General features: G+C 36.4%; 1 protein-coding gene and 1 non-coding gene across 3 annotated transcripts; one reads left to right on the top strand and one right to left on the bottom strand.

The window, feature by feature from the left end:
* The first annotated feature begins 7,578 nt into the window (after window positions 1-7,578).
* Window positions 7,579-14,417, top strand: LOC141677963 (cell division control protein 2 homolog A). Of its 2 annotated transcripts, none has more exons than XM_074484122.1 (9): window positions 7,579-7,694; window positions 8,725-8,756; window positions 8,830-9,014; window positions 10,704-10,824; window positions 11,313-11,486; window positions 12,443-12,606; window positions 12,806-12,893; window positions 12,975-13,028; window positions 14,025-14,417. In XM_074484122.1, the coding sequence occupies exons 2-9, from the start codon at window positions 8,748-8,750 to the stop codon at window positions 14,112-14,114; spliced, it is 885 nt and encodes a 294-aa protein (XP_074340223.1). In that variant the 5' UTR covers window positions 7,579-7,694; window positions 8,725-8,747; the 3' UTR covers window positions 14,115-14,417. The 2 variants fall into 2 exon arrangements, with proteins under 2 accessions (XP_074340223.1, XP_074340224.1); XM_074484123.1 differs by having other exon boundaries at window positions 7,687-7,803.
* A 2,956-nt stretch (window positions 14,418-17,373) lies between these two features.
* Window positions 17,374-17,480, bottom strand: LOC141681633 (small nucleolar RNA R71). The gene has a single exon (XR_012559059.1). It is a non-coding gene; the product is annotated as a small nucleolar RNA R71 (small nucleolar RNA).
* Between the last annotated feature and the right edge of the window lie 2,685 nt (window positions 17,481-20,165).

The following is a 20,165-nucleotide window of genomic DNA, read 5'->3' as shown; positions in this document are numbered from 1 at the left end:
TCCCAGACCTGATTAGAATACATTGATTCTATCTCAGATTCCATCACCTTTTGCCAAAGATCTGCATCTTTGTCTTGTACTGCCTCTTCGTATGTACGGGGATCATCATCATGTTCACCAGAGACCAAGTATGAAGACTCTCCCAAAAACATGAATCTATCAGGCTGTTGAACAACCCTCCCACTATGACGAGGCACTGGTGCGGTATTAGTGACAGGTTATACATTATGTTGTGGTTGTTCTACTTGTACTACAGCTTCATGGGTATTATTTGTCCCTCCCACTAGTTCCTCTAAAACGACACTACTCATGGGTTTGTGATTCATTATATATTCCTCCTCTAAGAATCTTGCATTGGTGCTAACAATGACATCCCGATTCTTCGGACTATAAAATAAATATCCTTTCATTCCCATAGGGTAGCCTACAAACAACCTTACTTCTGTACGAGATTCTAACTTAGTCGCGTTCTTGTTCAGCACATGTGCTGGACAACCCCATATTCGAATATGTCTTAGACTCGGTTTATCCCCGGTCCACAATTCTAAGGGGGTTTTAGGAACCGACTTAGAAGGTACTAAGTTCAGAAGATAAGCTGTTGTCTCTAAGGCATGTCCCCAATATGACTTGGGTAAATCCGAATAACTCATCATCGATCTAACACTCTCTAAAAGAGTCCGGTTCCTTCTCTCTGCTACACCGTTCTGCTGGGGTGTGCCTGGTGCAGTTAACTGGGATTCTATCCCATTTTCTGATAAATATTCCCTAAATTCTCCAAGCAAGTATTCGCCACCACGATCTGATCGTAGTGACTTGATACTTTTATTAAGTCGCTTCTCCGTTTTAGCTTTATACTCTTTGAACTTATCAAAGCACTCAGACTTACGGTGCAACAAATAAACGTACCCATATCTAGAATAATCATCAATGAAAGTGACGAAATATTCATAACCACCTCTTGCTTGGATATTCATGGGTCCACATAAATCAGAGTGAACCAATTCTAACAGTTGTTTGGCTCTATTCCCTTTTGCCTTGAAAGGCCTATTAGTCATTTTACCTTCCAAGCAGGATTCACAAACTGGAAATGGCTCCACTGCCAATGAGCTTAAAGGCCCGTCTACTACCAGTCTTTGAATCCTCCTCAAGTTAATATGACCTAATCTCAAGTGCCAAAGATATGTTTGGTTCAAACTAGAAGGTTCCTCTCTTTTAGTAGAGTTAGAAGATGTGTTGTTCAATTCCCTAAATTGCAGTTGCAGTGCAGGTTGACTAGGATTAATTATATACAAATTGTCTTGCAATGTACCAGAATATATAATTCGTTTATTCATCATAATAGAAACATTACGATCCAAATAAACATTATAACCATCCAAAGCAAGTTTAGAAACCGAAATTAAATTCCTTCTAAAAGAAGGTACATAAAGACAATTGTTCAAAACCAAAATCCTATCAGAACCAAAAGATAAATGAATAACTCCTACTGCAACTACTGCTACTTTCGTAGCATCTCCCATGAACACGTATATCTCACCATCTCTAAGCATTCTGGATAGTTGGAACCCCTGCATAGAATTACAAACATGATCAGTGGCTCCTATATCTACACACCAAGTGCTCGTAGATATAGCCGCTATAAATGTTTCTGTAACTAGAGAAAGAGACATACCAGTATTGTTTGTCTTCTTAGGAAGAGGACAATCCTGTTTCCAGTGACCTGACTGTTTGCATCTGAAGCACTTTCCCTTAGGCTTTTTCACACCACCCTGAACTCCCACTGCCTTCACAGCTTTCTGTGTCTGAGCCTTTTTCTTCTTCTTAATACCTTTCGGCTTAGAGGAAGAACCTTTCTCAGCCACATTCACTTGAACACTCTGCCGAAATAATCCTTCAGCTGCCTGAAGTTCTGTCAGCAGTTCCGCGAGACTATACTGCCTCTTGTTCATGTTGTAATTCAAGCGGAACTGCTCAAAACTCTTGGACAAGCTCATAAGGATAATGTCAATCTGGGTTTCCCCGTCAAGTTCAGCACCAAGGATCTCTATCTCATTCAGATGCGACATCATCTTGAGAATATGATCCCTTACAGGTGTGCCTTCAGCCATCTGAGTGTTCATTAAAGCCTTCATGGCTACTTGCCTAGCAGCCCTATTCTGATCTCCAAAAAGTTCCTTGAGATTAAAGAGCATATCCGAAGCAGTGGCCATAGACTGATGCTGATGCTGTAAAACACCCAACATTGCTGCCAGAATGTAACATCGCGACATCTCATCAGCCTTAATCCACCGTTTATAATACTCTTTCTCATCTTCAGGAGCATCAGCAGCAGGCTGTTCAGGCTTGGGTTCATAAGTGCAAAACTTGTACTCCTCAGCAGTCAACACAATGTCCAAATTTCGTTTCCATTCAATATAGTTAGGTCCGATAAGTTTTTTATCCTTAAGTATGGTGAATAGTGGATTAAAGCCCATTTTATCCTGAGAATCATGCATAAAAACATCACATAAATAAGGGTGCATTAATTATTAAGATCTATTGATTCCTCTAACAATTATTTAAAATTAAATGCACTAACATCTAAACACCATAAGTTTCTGGTACGCCACGATGTGTGACATGTATACCACCTAATTTTGTTTAAATGTTACTTCGGTCGTATTACTAAACAATATGCCACGTTGGGGTGGACTATATTATTTTTCATAGCTAAGTGTATACCATCATCAAATCTTAAATTATTCGAAATCTATGGAACTTGGTACGCCACGATGGGTGGCGTGTATATCTTCCAATATTCGTAATTTTGCCTTGAATAGAATACTTCAATTCAATATTCATCAATGGTTTGATTTCCAGGTAGTGAAGGAGTCACATCGGTCTCGCTTAAAACCCACAGCCTTACAAGTTCGATGAACCCGTTTTTGACAAAATCGCCCCAAATCAGAAATAAAGAAAATCCGTATTTATTCCTTTTAAAATTTATTAATTTAAGAAGTTTGTTCTAGTAGTTTCTATAACATTCTAGACACCATAAATTACATGCCACGATGGGTGACGTATATATAATTTATATTCGTCTTTATGTTAAATTACCTACAACCAATAATGGAGACTATGGGATTTAATTTCATATTAATTCCCTCTCCCACGTAGATTTTTTTTTATTAAAATTGAGGAATTTTAAAATTAAATGGGGCCCTATGTTGTTATAATTATGTCTAAACATGCATTCAAAATACACACATAATTTTAGCAACATATAACATTTAATTAAAGCAATAAATAAAATTTATGTCCATGTCGTCCTAATTAAGTTAAACATGTAATTTTAAAAGAATTACACACATAATTAACGACACACATAATCAATAAATTAAAGCAATAATTAAAATTTAATGGAAAAAATTAAAATAAATTTTCCACTATTATGACCCTTGAAAAAAAATCCAGCTCTCAAAAAAAAATCTGCCCCAAGAATCTGCCCCAAGCGCGCCCCGACGCCCCCAGCAGCCCAAGCACCCCCAGCAGCCGCAGCCCCAGCAGTCCCAGCTGCCGCAGCAGCCCCATGTAATCGCACAGCGGAACAAAAAACTACCGGAATTGATTTCCGATCGCACATAACTTGTTACAAAATACCTGGAACAATTACAAAAAAAATAGATCTAATACAAAACTAATTTTATAAAATCTATTCTAACACGATCAACCCTCGTGTAAATTATAACCACGATTAAACCATGTGGAAACCAAAACAAAAATTAACCACGATTAAACCACGTGGGATCCAAACACATAATTAAAATATACATGGCCATAATAGTGGATTAACAACCTGCATCAAAAACAATACAAGCAAAACACTATATACACGCATATATAATTACGACATGGACATTATATCATAAAACGTAGAACCCATTACCAGGCTCTTGATACCAATTGTTGGGAACCACGGACTTAGGGTGTTACTACGTTTTACGATAAAGATTACGAAAAGAGGATTGCCTTGTTAATGGTTGATTCCACGCTCTTCTATTGTATTCCCAAATTCCCTTGATCGAAGTGTGGCCTCCGTCTTCTCAAGTTATCCTCTCTTCTTGCTCCTTGGTGGCTACAATATGTTTTCACACAATTGCCAAGCAAGAAGAGAATAAGAATATATATAGGCTACAATAGGGACCATGGATAATTAGGTTGGGCCTTCTAATTACATCTTGAGCCTAGCCCAATGTAATTAAATATTAATTCAATCCACTAAAGAATTAATATTTGCACTACCTTTCCTAATACCGTAATTTAATTAATTCGGTTCCAATATTATTTGCTTATTAAATTCCCCATGTTTAAAATATCATATGTCCATTAATTAAATAAATTACTAATAATTTATTTAATTAATATCTTTTATCCTTGATCATCCACTCAACCTTTATTTAATTATGCCAGAATAAATTCCACCCGCAGGGTTTCACATAATTAAATCTTTTTGAGCTTTCAAGGGGACATCATTAACCCGAATATTATCAGGACATGGATTCCTTCAATAAATAATATCCACCATGTATATAATTCCATCACCCAAAATATAATGATATAATTCAAAAGAATTATTTCATATATAAATCAAAGCATGTAAATAATATACACGTGTCAATTACTATTTCCGGATTAAGAACCTAAGCATTAATAATAACATAGAATCTTAGTTCTCCTTCTTAATCAGTATTAAGGGAACAATTCTAAATTTGATCATGTTCAATATACACAAAGTATACTAGTTATATTTATTAGTCAATATAAACTAATCTAAATAATACTACAGCCATACCAGTGGATTGTCCAACACCACCTGTGCTGTGAACCTTATTATATTATATAACCGTATTTAACAATCTAATATTCAATATCCCATTTGATACTAAATTGTTCACAATATATAATATTAGACAACATGTAAACATTCAAATGATTCTCAAATAAACTGGCTAGAAATAAATGTACATACTTCAAAAAAATATTTTCAGTATACACTAACAGATTCTTCTTCAGCCTTAAGAGCAACTGTCCTTGACTTTCCTCCTTTCCTCTTGCTTCTTTGTTCCATCTCAAGTTCATGAGTCTTGAGCATCCCATAAATTTCATCAAGAGTTGTTTCATCAAGATTATAGTTGTCTCTTATAATTGTTGCCTTCAAATCCCAACTTTCAGGAAGAGCTAACAGGAATTTAAGGTTTGAATCTTCAAGATCATACTCCTTATCAACTAGTGACAAATCATTCAAGAGTTTGACAAATCTGTCATATAAATCAGTCAATGACTCATTAGGCTTTGAGTCAAAGTGTTCATACTCTTGAGTGAGTATTGTCTTCCTGTTCTTCTTAATCGAATCAGTTCCCTGGCACCTTGTCTCCAAGGCATCCCATATCTCCTTTGCAGTCTTGTAGTTAATTACCCTGTTTGACATTACATTATCAATGGCACTATGCAGCAAGTGTCGTACCTTAGCATCCTTAGCAATTGATGCTATATCTTCAGCAGTGTAATCACTCTTCTCCTTTGGTACAGACTTTGCTGCTTCACCTGCAATTATAACAACGAGCTTTGTTGGCTTGTGAGGTCCTTCATTGATTCTGTTAAGATATTCTGGATCTGTAGCTTCCAGAAACATAGTCATCCTCACCTTCCATATGGGATATTCAGATGGTTTCAGTATGGGAACTCTAATAGCCTCATATCGACTATGGATTTGAGTCTTTGGGGGTTCTTCAGTTTTGGTGGGCTTGGTTGGAGTTTCTGCTTCAGACATGATTGTTTTTGGATCTTAAACTGTTTGTGTGTTAACAGATAGGCTCTGATACCACTTGTTAGGTCACACACACTGTAGAAAGGGGTTGAATACAGTGTTTATCACAATCAAATCGAATTAAAGAACTCAAGTAACAGAAAACAGACTTTATTCAATATAATAAACTCTGTTACAATATGGAACTGTCCTCTCTCAGTGATGAACAAATATCACGAGAGCTGCTAGGGTTACAATGAGTAATATTCTCGAAAATGATAACACTTATAGTGTAAACCCTATGTCTGTGTTTATATATATCACACAGTTACAAGATAATCGCTAATTGATATGGAATATAATTCTGCTTCCTAAAATATATCAATCAGTTATCTTTTCTTCCAAGTATTCCATTCTTCACAGAATTCCTTCTTCATGCATATCTCTTCTTACGTTTGTCTTGATCTTCTTTCCTTTCAATCAGCCGCCTTCCTTATCTGAAAGTTTCCTTTAAGTCCTGATATTATCTCCTGAATCTTAAGTACTGATAACTTAAGTTCTGACTTCAGTATAAGTGCTGATTTCAGTTAAGTACTGATTTGTCCTGTTTAAGTAAGATCTGAAAACTAAACATAAATTATATTAGACATGACATTATCAAATATATCTAACATATAACTTCAACGAAAACTCGCGAAGTTTTCCTGGAAGTTGGGGGGCAAATGATATGGATGAAAAATAATCTGTAAAGACACAATTAGTGTTGAAATTAATTATGTCCTAAAGATAACTAGTCAAGCTCGAGACGCCACGACCCAAAGTAGGTCGTCATGGTCACGACCCAATATGAGTTGTAATAGTCCAAGCATACTATGACGGCCACGACCCAAAATGGGTCGTCTATCCCACGACCCGAAATTGGCTACGCGATAAGCCCGCCGAGCAAGCCTGAGAATGAGGTCCACGAGGATACCTACATCAAATCCAACGTGAAAACGAACTCTCCTAGGAAGGATCCAGAATCTACCGTCTAAGAGAGTCCTACTTACCATCTAAGTAGGAGACTTTTCCACCAAGTCTTCTTACCCTAGTCTAACCCTAAACTCAACATCTATATAAAGGGGCTCTACCCTTCAACCTAGAATTACATTTTTGGCTTGATTCTCTACTACACAGAGATACGTAGGCATCTTGCAATGACCGATAGTCCTGAACGTGAGAGCAACCATTAAAGCTTAAAGCTCATAAACCCTAACATTAATTACTAACGCACTCTAGTTTTTATTTCACAACATATAATAATAATAATAATAATAATAAGAAATACAAAAATAGTTTTATTCAGAAAATATCAAAATATAGAATTTTTTTGGTATTTCTAATGTGTGCTCAATGACACACAATAATCACTAACTTTAATAAATTTGAATCATTTTTATTGGTGAAATGATTATGTATGCAGGGTCGGACCATCATATTTATGATTAAAAAACCATTAACAATACTCTAAACGTGGTGCTTATTATGTGAACGAATTTTCAGTTATCTGTATATGTGCATATAATAAGCGAGAAAAATTAGAATTTTAATACATTTTAATTGGTTACTTTTTTGTAATAGTGCTGAACCCCTGCATTCACAAAAATTGCACCGATTAAAATGGTCTAAATTTCTAATTTTTCGTATTTATCACGTGCCCATGAGTCTACAATAAAAAACCGTTATGAACAAATGAATAATATCAGTCGGATACAAAAATACTGAAAAAGTCAAAAGCAAGTACTGTAAAAGTAAATATTGTCCCAAAAAATATTACTGCGATTCTCTCCCCCCACACTTTTTTCTACATAAAATCTCCCCCATTTCCTCTCCAGATTTCCCCTCTCCAACGCTCTAAAATATCTTAGCGGTACATTTCATTTTCTAGGGTTCTCGTTTTCATTTTTACTTTGCCTCATTATCATCTCACTCAATTCAACATTACTACCTGTTTTCATTTACATTTTTATTTGATTGAGGTGCTTCTATCATTTCTTCCTGTTGTTTATTCCTTATTTCATGTTTATGTGATTTGTTTTGAGTTAAGGGAAACATAGATTATCACTTACTTTTCGAGTTTTCGATATACAAATTTAGGCTAATAGTTGATTTATTAGTTATACCTTGAATCAAATGTTAAGTATTACATGTGTTCATGTTTTCATTAGTTAAATTTGCAAGTCATTTGAAAAACAAATGTGATGAATGTATTGTTGACTGATGACTGTAAAATCATCATTTGTCTTTTATCGGATACTCGGAATATTTTTTTTATTACGCTGCTACCGATTGGGTTCAGACTTTGGACTGGTTAATTATGTATTATTATGTTTGTAGTTGCGTTGCAGTTCCATTAGTCTTGCTAAATTTATACGTGTCACCAAATCATTGATGACTGATGAGTGTAATTTGCCACGAGTTATTAGTTTTAAAGTCAGCCCATGTACAATGATATATGTGATTGCATTGAGATTCTGTTGTTCTTGATACATATGCTGCCCTTTTAAAGCTGTGTCCTCTTTTACTTTTTAGTATTCCAAAATTTAATACGTAATTCAACATGTGCCATTAGTTTTAGAGTCAATCTTTGATAGAATGGTGTCTGTGGTTGCATTCCATTATTCTTGTAATTGTACGTGACTTCTGCCTAATTAAAGATGCTCTCCTTTCCATTTATTGGTCCAAATTTTAATATATGTTAATACAATTCTATTATTATTTGGTAGATTTATTACTACTATGTCAGCACTACTATTTAGCGCTGTGGATCTTCCGGATGATTATATTATCCTAAGAAAGCATCTTTCTACAAATATGTCTTTCACTTTTTTAGCATTGGGCTAATGCACAAAAATTAATTGTCATTGATTTGCATTCTCCTGATTTGTTTTTCAATGCAGAGTTATCTGTTGAGTGAGATCAAATGGACCAGGTAAATAGAATCCATCTTTTTGTACTTGTTAATATTCTCTTCCTATGTTTACCGGAATTTTTAAACATTACAGTATGAAAAAGTTGAGAAGATTGGTGAAGGAACATATGGAGTAGTTTATAAGGCTCGTGACCGCGTCACAAATGAAACCATTGCTTTAAAGAAGATTCGACTAGAGCAGGAAGATGAAGGAGTGCCAAGCACTGCTATTAGAGAAATTTCTTTACTGAAGGAAATGCAGCATGGAAATATTGTCAGGTACTGAACATGTGTATGTTACAGATTTCATTCTTATGCATTTCTGCTGCAGTAATTATGTGGCAAATGGTGTTTTTCCACAGAGATAATGTACTTTCTGATTGTCTTGCATTGCAAATTAACAATGTACTTTGAATTACTTTCACAAAGCTAATCTGTAATTACTTACATACGATTTTGTGATGCTTGCTAAGTTCCGAAGAAAGCTTTTTAAGTACATTCATGTGAAGTAGCAAAATATGAAATGTTCTTTGTTAGAGTAGTGTTTAAACACGGACATGTGTAAGAAGTATCAGACTCGGAGCAATATTTTAATTTTTTTACATCTTTTTGGCCTAAGTGACTGAGTGTTCATACGATTGTCCAAGTGTCAAGTGTCCAAGATGGGTACTTGAAGCAAAATAAAGAGATGGGGGTAATGCCAGGACAGTGTTGTTAAAGGCGAGATTAATTGACATTATTATGATTTTATTTATGCTCGTTCTTATATTAAAATGTTAAGATTATGTTGTTAAGTGCTATTTTCTTGTTAAATTTGTGATTATTCTGTTTTGGGTCAAAAGACGCGTGATTAATGGCGCTTGACAATTCTCACTTCAAATTTGAGTCTTGCGCCTTTTTATAATCTGCGCCTTAAACAACACTGTGTCAGGATCAATATGTTTTGTAAGTGTTTTTTTATGATTGGTGTCTTATGATTATATGGCATGTAAATGACTGTAAACATGTAATAGATGAGAAATATGGAGAAAATTAGATACATTATTAGAGAAATGGAAGAGAAGAGAGGTAGAAATTAAGGGAGATGCAGAAGAGAGGGACAATTCCATTTTCATATAAAGCATAATCCAAAGTTACCACTGATATCACTATATATGCACCGTACCATGATTCGATTTAGTTAGTCTCACTAGTTCAGATAGTTGCTTCTGTTGTGATTAGGTTAAGATGCTCAAATATGTGTGAGATGTTGTATTTTTAAGCGTATTGCATCTGAGTGACTCCTGATCAGTTTCAATTTGTTTCAGATATATAGTACCTTGCATTCATCGACACAATATTAAAATTATGGACAAACTTGAGTCCAATAAATGATTTTCTTGCAATCTCCTTTTCCTCGCACCTGATTTCCTTCTTATTATTGTGGTTCATTTATCAATTTTACATTTAGGTGGGTGGTGTTAATGCAATGATTCTTTTAAATCTTCTGATGCACTTGAAATTCTTAGTGTTTTATTTTCTTACATTGGATTGGATTTGTATTTTCGTAGGTGAGAACTGAGAACTCGTATTAGGGTACTATTATGTGTCTTTATTTATTTTCATCAGATTACATGCTAGCTTATTAGCATTAGACATCTTGTAACTTGTCTGAGACGCTAGCATCAAGTGTCAGTTATGTTGAGCTTGAGGGAAATTTGTTGCATAAAAAGAGTACAGATGTTTTCTTTCTCTTTAATTGGTGTGGGGAAATTTTGGGTAACCTGGTTCTTGATAGAATGTTCTGGAAATATTAATACGCTTAAGCCATACTGAATTTGTTTTAATATTCTATAACAGTCAAGGTCAAAGTGCAACCATTTGTAGTGTTTATTGATCTCTGGTTGTGCAGTATTGTGTACCAGCATATGATTGCTAATGGATTTTGATGTGTATATGTACTTAAAGTTGATACTGTCTTAATGACAGGTTACAAGATGTTGTGCACAGCGAGAAACGGTTGTATCTGGTTTTTGAATATCTGGATCTGGATTTGAAGAAACATATGGATTCATGTCCAGAGTTTGCCAAGGATCCACGTCTGATAAAGGTGAGTGAGCCTTTTGTTTGTGAAGGTTGTTATAAGCTGTGCCCAAGATTCAAATTATGCTTTTAAGATCATAGCGATTAATTAGTTTCTTGCCTAATGGAGATATGTGCCAACACTTGAAATGGCAACACATTATTAACAGTATTAAACAGGTTACTAGCAGTATTTTGTACCGGCATGTATATAGTACACAAAAAATCTCAGTCGCTAATATTTTTGTTTTTTTGCTAGAAGATAAGTGTATTTTCTATGTTCTGTATGCATAAGAGAAGGATTTCACACCAAACCCCGGATGCAATCAATTCTTTTAACTGGCGTACAGTCAAACTTACAGTTTTTCTGCTTTCTGTTTCTCATGTATACGTAAAATCATTAAACTTTGACGGCTTATCCTTTTCCTCTCCTATTTGTAAGCATTCTTCTTGAATGAAATGTTTTGCTGTCAATCTTATAAAATATGGTATCTTATATCCCTTTTTGAAGTGTAGATGTTTCTGTATCAAATACTTCGTGGGATTGCTTATTGTCATTCCCATAGAGTTCTGCATCGGGATCTCAAACCCCAAAACCTGCTCATAGATCGACGTACCAATGCTCTGAAGCTTGCAGATTTTGGACTTGCCAGGGCATTTGGGATTCCTGTCAGAACATTTACACACGAGGTATTACTCTACTCACTTGATGTTTAATACACCAAGTTTACCAAGTATTACAAGTTCATGTATGGTTTACCAATTATTATTAGTTCATATATTGTGTGGTGTTAGTTTCTGATAATGTTGTTTGCAGTTATATTTGGCACATTTTCCTTTTCCTTGCCACAAATTGTTTTGCCACGTCAAAATGTTAAAGTCAATAATTGATAATATTCCTATATCCCATCGGTCGAAGTAGATATTTACAAATATTTACAATGCTCTTAATGTAACTAAAATGCTGAGTAATTATTGTGGGCAACTATTGAAAGCATCTATCTGGGTAATAAATATGTCAGTCTGCATGAGCTTATGCTTAAATTATGTAGTAATATTTTATTCTAAAACAAAGACATACTCCATAACTCTCTGGGACTGAGAGAGTATTATGTAGCCTTCAACCCTCATTGGCATGCCAAATTTTTATGTTCAGAATCTTTCATATGTGAAATTTAAAACTTTTGGTAAGAAGGAAAAGGAGCTGATTTTTTTTTTTTCATTGAAGTTTCTCTAGTTTTCTTTAGTTTGACTTTGACCGTATTGACTTGTTACTCCAAAGGCCGATTCAGTACAAACTAAATTATGTATAAAAAGTGCCAAAGCTGCTCTATATTATTATTTCAGTGTTCTGTTTGGCTCAATGCTGACTATTTATCCGTTTTATGCTTTAATTTTAGAACCCATTACTAGGCAAAATAAGTGATACTATCTGCTTTAAATGTTAATGCTCTGATTTCTTATCCATATTTTGCAAGTTCTTTTTCTTCTAGACTACTATTAATCTTTGGGCTTTGATGGTAAATTATTTTAATGAGACATTTTTTAGAAGGTGAATATTTCACATCATATAATCATTTTAATTTTATTTTTTTGGATAAGTTATAAGTGTAATTTTGTCACAAAATTTTTGATGTTTTTTCTAGGTTGTGACACTTTGGTACAGGGCACCAGAGATACTCCTTGGATCCCGCCACTATTCCACACCTGTTGATGTGTGGTCAGTTGGTTGTATTTTTGCTGAGATGGTGAACCAGCAACCATTGTTTCCGGGGGATTCTGAGATTGATGAATTATTTAAAATATTCAGGTTCTGCAGCTTTCCAGCCTTTTATTTTTTGTATTTTCTTTTCCATTGCTTTTAAGCGTATTCTTTTCAGCATTGTATAAATTTTAAGATCCAGGACCCATAATAAAATTTGACTGGGAATTATCCTGTATACAGCACTGTATTATCTTCATTATTTAATTTTGAGTTGTTTTCCCTTTTTATGATTGATTCGATGAAGAATTACGGGTACCCCGAATGAGGATACCTGGCCTGGAGTTACATCTCTCCCTGATTTTAAGTCTGCTTTCCCAAAATGGCCATCCAAGGTATTTTTTGGTAGATATGATGTTTATAATATTGGTCCTCCACATATTTTGGAAGCTTATTAATGCATCTCTAACATACAGGATCTGGGAAATGTGGTCCCAAATCTTGATTTGGCCGGTCTGAATCTCCTCAAAGTGAGTTTGAAAATGTTCTATTTTTATGTGTATATAACGACTAGTTAATGATCTATAATTAGCTTTTTTTTTTTTATCTTGCATCTCATAAAATTTGCTTCAGTAAGCACGGTTGAGTTCTTTAAATTTCTTAAATAGATTGTGTTCATACAACCTCTCTTAATATTTCAAAAGTAGGAACACGGCCTTGACCTTTCAATTGTAATACACAAGGCAGGAAATGAAAAAGAGCAAGGCTCGGAAGTCCGAAGTCAATTCTTAGTTCAAAGCTCACACTTAGACTCACTATTGGTTACCAAATGCTACCATCTCTCCCTCCCTCCCTCCCTCCCTTCCCCTCACCCTCCCCCCCACCCCCTCTCTAATAATTTCCCCACTTGGGCACTCTTTGATAAGCAATAATTTCACCGCTTGGGTACTCATTGATTTTTATTCACTACTACCAAATTCTCCCTCTCTTCGGATTTCACCGCTTGCACTCTCCTTAATCAGCAATAATTTCCGCTTGGGCACTCCTTCATTTTCTATCATTGCCTCTTTCATCACTTAAGTTATGTCTCATGAACACTTATTTTCATACACAGATAATAATGAAAGTCGCAGGTAGATGTTCTCACTTAATATCTACTTTTGGGTATTTGCTACATGTTACTCTGAACTATATGCCAGCTCTGCTGGATGTTTTCATCCTATCTGGTCTCTGCTCAATACTCATCATGCTCCTTACAGACATCCTTGTAATATTATATTATACGATAATAAGTTGTCCTTTATATACAAAAACATAATTATAAAGACCCCTCATCTGCAAAGCTTAGCATAGTGTATACCCCTCATCCTGGATAAGAGGAGATTGAGGGTTCGCAGCTTAAACGAATCCTTAAATTTCTTGTACTTGACCTTGCCTAAAAATACGGGGATGAAAAATTGATCCATGTTTATGACTGTTTTAGACATCCACAATGTTTTTTAATGTTCTCGTGCACTGTGTCCCAGAAAATGCTTTGCTTGGATCCGAGCAGAAGAATTACAGCCAGGAGTGCACTTGAGCACGAATACTTCAAGGATATTGGGATTGTTCCTTAAGTCTTATCTTTCTGGCTGCATTTGTATATTGATGTTAGAGTTTCTTGCGTTTGATTTTGTAAGATATGTGTGCTAGTTTTTTGATCTTTTGATAATTATTTAATTTCCTTTTCCTTGGATGGGGTTCTTATTGTATCCAAGCTGGGTGTAGAGCAATCATATATCATCTCATCCCTGCTCTCCAAACACGGGCTTAATGTTCAAAGAAACATGTATTGTCACATGTTTTATTTTGTGATTCTTTGTACCGTCACTAGGCATACTTTGGATAATCTCTTATCTAATGAGTTTATTTGGTGTGCATTGCATTGCTTACCGGGTTTATATTTTTTATTTTTGACATGTTTCTAAGATCTCCCAACAATTTTATTAGGATTAAGAATTGTTTCAGCTTATACCTTATCATTATCATAATTGTATATATGTACGCAAGCTTAAATTGATGAATATGTTAAATGTATTAACTATACTTTACATTAATGGAGAAGAAACTGGTGTTAAAGGTTATTCTGGAAAAGTAAACATTAGTTTTTGTGTATTCTTCAACTAGTTGGCAGGCTCTGTTTTCGTCTAAATTTAATCTCTTTCCTCGGAGTACATGGAACTTTTAAGGTTTTCTTTTGGTAAGAGTTGGCAATAAATTGCTAAGTAAAAGTATTGCAGTTCTGATTACTAGATAGGGTAGGAGATTACGATAGCAAACTTGCACAAACAGAGAAGTTGTAACCATAGAGAAAACTATACCAGATCATGAAAGAAGACAAGTTTATTAACTTCTCATTAGGAAATCACGTAACTATAGAGTTTTAGCCGTGTTAAAGCTCACATACCCTCCGTCCTAGTCTTTGTTTGATTTTCTGTGGTCAAATTGACTGAACTTTAGTATGTATTTTTCAATTTTTCAAAATAATAAAAAAATAAATTTTTATTTACAGTCAAAGTTAATCAATTTGACCATCAAAAGTTAAATAAGATAAATAAATTGGGACGAAGGGAGTACATGCTTATAATTTTTTAAAAAGTATTAACTATCTCTATAATAACTCGAATTTTTGAGACCTTGTAAAACGTTTAATGAATAGTAATCCTGACGGACGGGGAAAACTTTTTAGCCCACATTATGTAGTGCATGAGAAAATTGATAAGTGGCATTTTATACCACTTAGAATGTCTTAAAATGGCTTAAATTGGTGTCTTGAAATCAAGTATTTTGTGTATTTGATGCGTTTTTCTAGTGTTTATGCATTTCAGGGTATTAGTTGCATTTCGGGGGAGGAATCATCAAGAATAAGCCTTGGCATGTGTTCACCATTGCGAGAGGAAAGAAACGGGCAGATTACGGCGAAGAAACGGAGCAAAATCAGATTTTTTCCAGTAGAGGTCTGAGCGCCCGCTCAGCATTGCTGAGCGGCCGCGCAGCAAGCTGAGCGCCCGCTCAGCTATGCTGAGCGGCCGCGCAGGGTCGGGAAAAAAGATATATTATTTCAGGACTTCTACTTCTGTTTGGTTTCCACTTCTATGTAATCTGAGTTTTATGGGACTATTATATAAGTAGATTTGAGACGTTTTCACAAGTGTGGATTGAAGAAGATCGTGTTTTTACGCATGGAGCAAAGGAGATAAGGAAGAAGACCGATTTAGCACACCGCAACGAAGAGGAAGCATATTTTCTTGTGATTCTTGTTTCGTTGTAACGTTGGATGCTAGTTTTCTTGCTTTGAACTTATTTACTCTTGTGACGTACTCTGTTTTAATATAATTAGTTTAGTTATTATTTTCTTGTGTTTGATTATCATGATTTCATATGAACCCATGATGACGATAAGTGCTATTATGGGCTAATCATGATCATGGGGTTGCAACGGATTTACTATGGAATTCTTTAGTAATTATTTAATACTTTAGTGTGTGATGATTGTATGATATCTAGTATTGTTTGTGCGTATTCGTCTTATGTGCGTCGCGAACATATAAGATAGGGTGTTAATCTCTTGTGAAGCGACGGTGGATCTCGAGATTTAGAACTTGCCATGCTAGCACAGGTTCATGTACGTTGTGCATGATTAGTGAGTAACTCTAACAGTTTTATTTGCCCTATGTAATCAAAAGGAATAACTTGCGCTTAAATCGTTGTGTTGTCAATTTCTGTAGACATATAGGAACTCAACATAATTGATGACTATTCAACTTCTATCTTAATTGTGGATGCTTGGTAGAATGGTATTAGTACAATGAAAGTTGGCTTTTATCAGTTTCGTGTTATTCGATTAATATCATCACTGTCACATGCTAAAGGTAATAACAATGGCTATTGAAGGAAGTAATAATGAAGTTGTGATCTCATGAGTGTTTTATTATTGATAATTTGAAGTGTTAGTTAAGTGATTAATTAAGTAGTTAATTGTAGTTAATATTTAGTTAACAATTTTAAGTGTTAGTGTCTTAACATTGAGAAGTAATCATACATTGGTGAGTGAGTTTAATTAGACAATAATTTAGTCCGAGTCTCTGTGGGAACGAACTAGAAAGTATTCTATATTACTTGCGAACGCGTATACTTGCATGAATATTAGTGCGTGATTTCTCCCTAACAAGTTTTTGGCGCCGCTGCCGGGGACTCGGCGTATTTGTTTAGTCTATGTACTTACCATCATTGGTCATTAGGACTCAGTGATTAGGACGTAGTAGTTAATTATTATTTCCGGTTGTGTTTCAGGTACTTTAGCAAGCGTTTATGCAAACTCGTTCTCGTACTCGCAAGAGGACTTTAGATACAGCTGAGGAGACAGACGAAGTTCTTGATATTCCGGAGAAGTTAGATTTTGAGGATTCGGATTCAGGAACTGAGCGGAAAGAACCAGTAAACATGGGAGATCGTATTGTTCAAGCTGATCCAGCTCTTATGGATTTTTCTCGGCCTAAAATTGATGACATTCAGTCAAGCATCCTTCATCCGGCTATTCAAGCTAACACCTTTGAAATCAAGCCGGGCACTATTCAGATGGTGCAGAATTCTGTTTCTTTTGGAGGAGCGGCAACTGAAGACCCCAACATGCACATAAGGAATTTTGTCGAGATCTGCAGCACTTTTAAGTATAATGGCGTGACTGATGAGGCTATCAAATTGAGGCTTTTCCCATTCTCACTGAGGGACAAGGCTAAAGACTGGTTATATTCTGAACCAGCTGGGTCCATCACTACGTGGCAAGATCTTGCCCAAAAGTTTCTGGTGAAGTTTTATCCGATGACAAAGACTGCTGCTATAAGGAGTGCTCTTACTCAGTTTGCGCAGCAACCTACAGAATCTATGTGCGAGGCTTGGGAACGCTACAAGGAAATGTTGAGAAAATGTCCACATCATGGAATGCCGGATTGGATGGTGATCACTGGTTTCTATAATGGTTTGGGGGCCCAATCTCGGCCCATGCTCGATGCAGCAGCTGGAGGCGCCTTATGGGCTAAAAGCTATACCGAGGCGTATAATCTTATAGAGACGATGGCTGCAAATGAGCATCAAAACCCAACTCAGAGGATGACGTCAGGCAAGGCAGCAGGTATTCTGGAAGTTGATGCAGCCACCGCTATTGCAGCCCAGCTCCAAGCGCTATCAATGAAGGTTGATTCTCTGACTACATATGGAGTTAATAAAATAGCTATGGTTTGTGAGCTTTGTGCAGGTTCTCATGCTACGGATCAGTGTTCTCTGGTCAACGAATCTGTTCAGTATGTGAATAATTATCAGCGACAACAACAGCCTGTGCCAGCGACTTATCATCCTAACAACAGAAATCATCCAAATTTCAGCTGGGGGAATAATCAGAATGCTATTCAGCCACCATATCAGCAAGGAGTGAGTAAACAGTTTAACCCACCTGGATTCCAGCAACCACAGCAGTATGCTACAAGGCAATCATATCCTCAACAGGGAAGTACAACTGCACCTACTAGTGCTGATTTTGAGGAACTTAAGCTGTTATGCAAGAGTCAGGCGGTTTCTATCAAGACCTTGGAAAATCAAATCGGTCAATTAGCCAATGCAGTGCTCAATCGTCAGCCTGACACTCTTCCCAGTGACACGGAAGTACCAGGTAGGAAGGAAGCTAAAGAGCAAGTCAAGGCTATTACCTTAAGGTCTGGAAAAGTTGCTGATGCTGAAAAGGCAGAAGAAGGAGAAGCTGAAATTAGTGATGAAGAATCTAAGCAAAAGGAGAAAGCGGTGGAACCAAGGAAGACTACTGTTGAACACACTCTGCCTGAGGCTAATACTGGGGAGAAACAGCTCTATCCTCCACCACCTTTTCCTAAGAGATTGCAGCAACAAAAACTGGATAGACAGTTCGGGAAGTTTCTGAAGGTGTTCAAGAAACTTCACATCAATATACCTTTCGCTGAGGCTCTGGAGCAAATGCCTAGTTATGCGAAGTTTATGAAGACTATTCTTTCAAGGAAGGTGAAACTGGATGACCTTGAAACCGTTGCTCTCACGGAAGAATGCAGCGCTGTTCTGCAGCAAAAGTTACCACCAAAACTGAAAGATCCAGGAAGCTTCACCATTCCTTGCACCATTGGCAATCTGACTTTTGACAAGTGCCTTTGTGATTTGGGAGCAAGCATTAATCTGATGCCGTTATCGATCTTTAAAAAGTTGGATCTGCCTGATCCAAAACCCACATACATGTCTCTACAATTGGCTGATCGTTCCATTACTTACCCAAGGGGCATAGTGGAAGATGTGCTCGTCAAGGTGGATAAGCTCTTCTTTCCTGCAGATTTTGTTATTCTGGATTTTGAGGAAGATAAGAAGATTCCCATAATCTTAGGAAGGCCTTTCTTGGCTACTGGCCGTACCTTGATAGATGTGCAAAAAGGTGAACTTACTATGCGGGTACAAGATCAGGATGTGACCTTCAACGTATTCAAGGCAATGAAATTCCCTACCGAAGATGAGGAGTGCTTAAAAGTGGATGTGATTGATTCTGCGGTTACTTCGGAACTCGATCGCATGCTAATGTCTGATGCATTGAAAAAGGCCTTAGTGGGGGAGTTTGACAGCGATGATGAAGATGGCAACGAGCAATTACAATATCTGAATGCTTCTCTCTGGAAGCGAAAGCTGGACATGCCGTTTGAATCTCTTGGTACTTCTGACCTCAAGAATGCTGAAGGAAAGCTCAAACAATCAATAGATGAAGCACCTACCTTGGAGCTCAAGCCATTACCTGAACACTTGAGGTATGCTTTTTTAGGTGATTCATCTACGTTACCTGTTATTATTTCATCTGACCTTTCAGGTAGTGAGGAAGACAAGCTCTTAAGGATTTTGAGAGAATTCAAATCGGCTATTGGATGGACCATAGCAGACATCAAGGGGATAATTCCTTCACATTGTATGCATAAAATTCTGCTAGAGGACGGTAGTAAGCCGACTGTGGAACAGCAGCGAAGACTGAATCCCATCATGAAGGAGGTGGTGAAGAAAGAAATTCTGAAATGGCTGGATGCAGGCATCATTTATCCTATTTCTGACAGCTCGTGGGTGAGCCCCGTACAATGTGTACCTAAGAAAGGAGGTATCACTGTGGTCGCAAATGAAAAGAATGAGCTCATTCCCACTCGAACAGTTACAGGATGGAGAGTATGCATGGATTATAGAAAATTGAACAAAGCCATAAGGAAGGATCACTTCCCTCTTCCGTTTATTGATCAGATGCTTGTCAGGTTGGCGGGTCATGAGTATTTTTGTCTTCTGGATGGTTATTCAGGGTATAATCAGATTTGTATTGCACCAGAGGATCAGGAAAAGACTACCTTCACTTGTCCATTTGGCACGTTTGCTTTTCGCAGAGTTTCTTTTGGGTTATGTGGCGCCCCGACCACTTTTCATAGATGTATGATGGCTATATTCTCTGACATGATTGGAAATAATGTCAAAGTGTTCATGGACGACTTCTCCGTCTTTGGACATTCTTATGATGAATGTTTGAATAATCTGCGCGCCGTACTCAAAAGGTGTGTGGAAACTAATTTGGTGCTCAATTGGGAGAAATGTCA

This window comes from Apium graveolens, chromosome 8, assembly GCF_009905375.1.
Source record: "Apium graveolens cultivar Ventura chromosome 8, ASM990537v1, whole genome shotgun sequence".
In the NCBI taxonomy this organism is placed as follows: domain Eukaryota; kingdom Viridiplantae; phylum Streptophyta; class Magnoliopsida; order Apiales; family Apiaceae; genus Apium; species Apium graveolens.
Note: the sequence above shows the minus strand (reverse complement) of the source record. Positions and strands in the feature narration are given on the sequence as shown.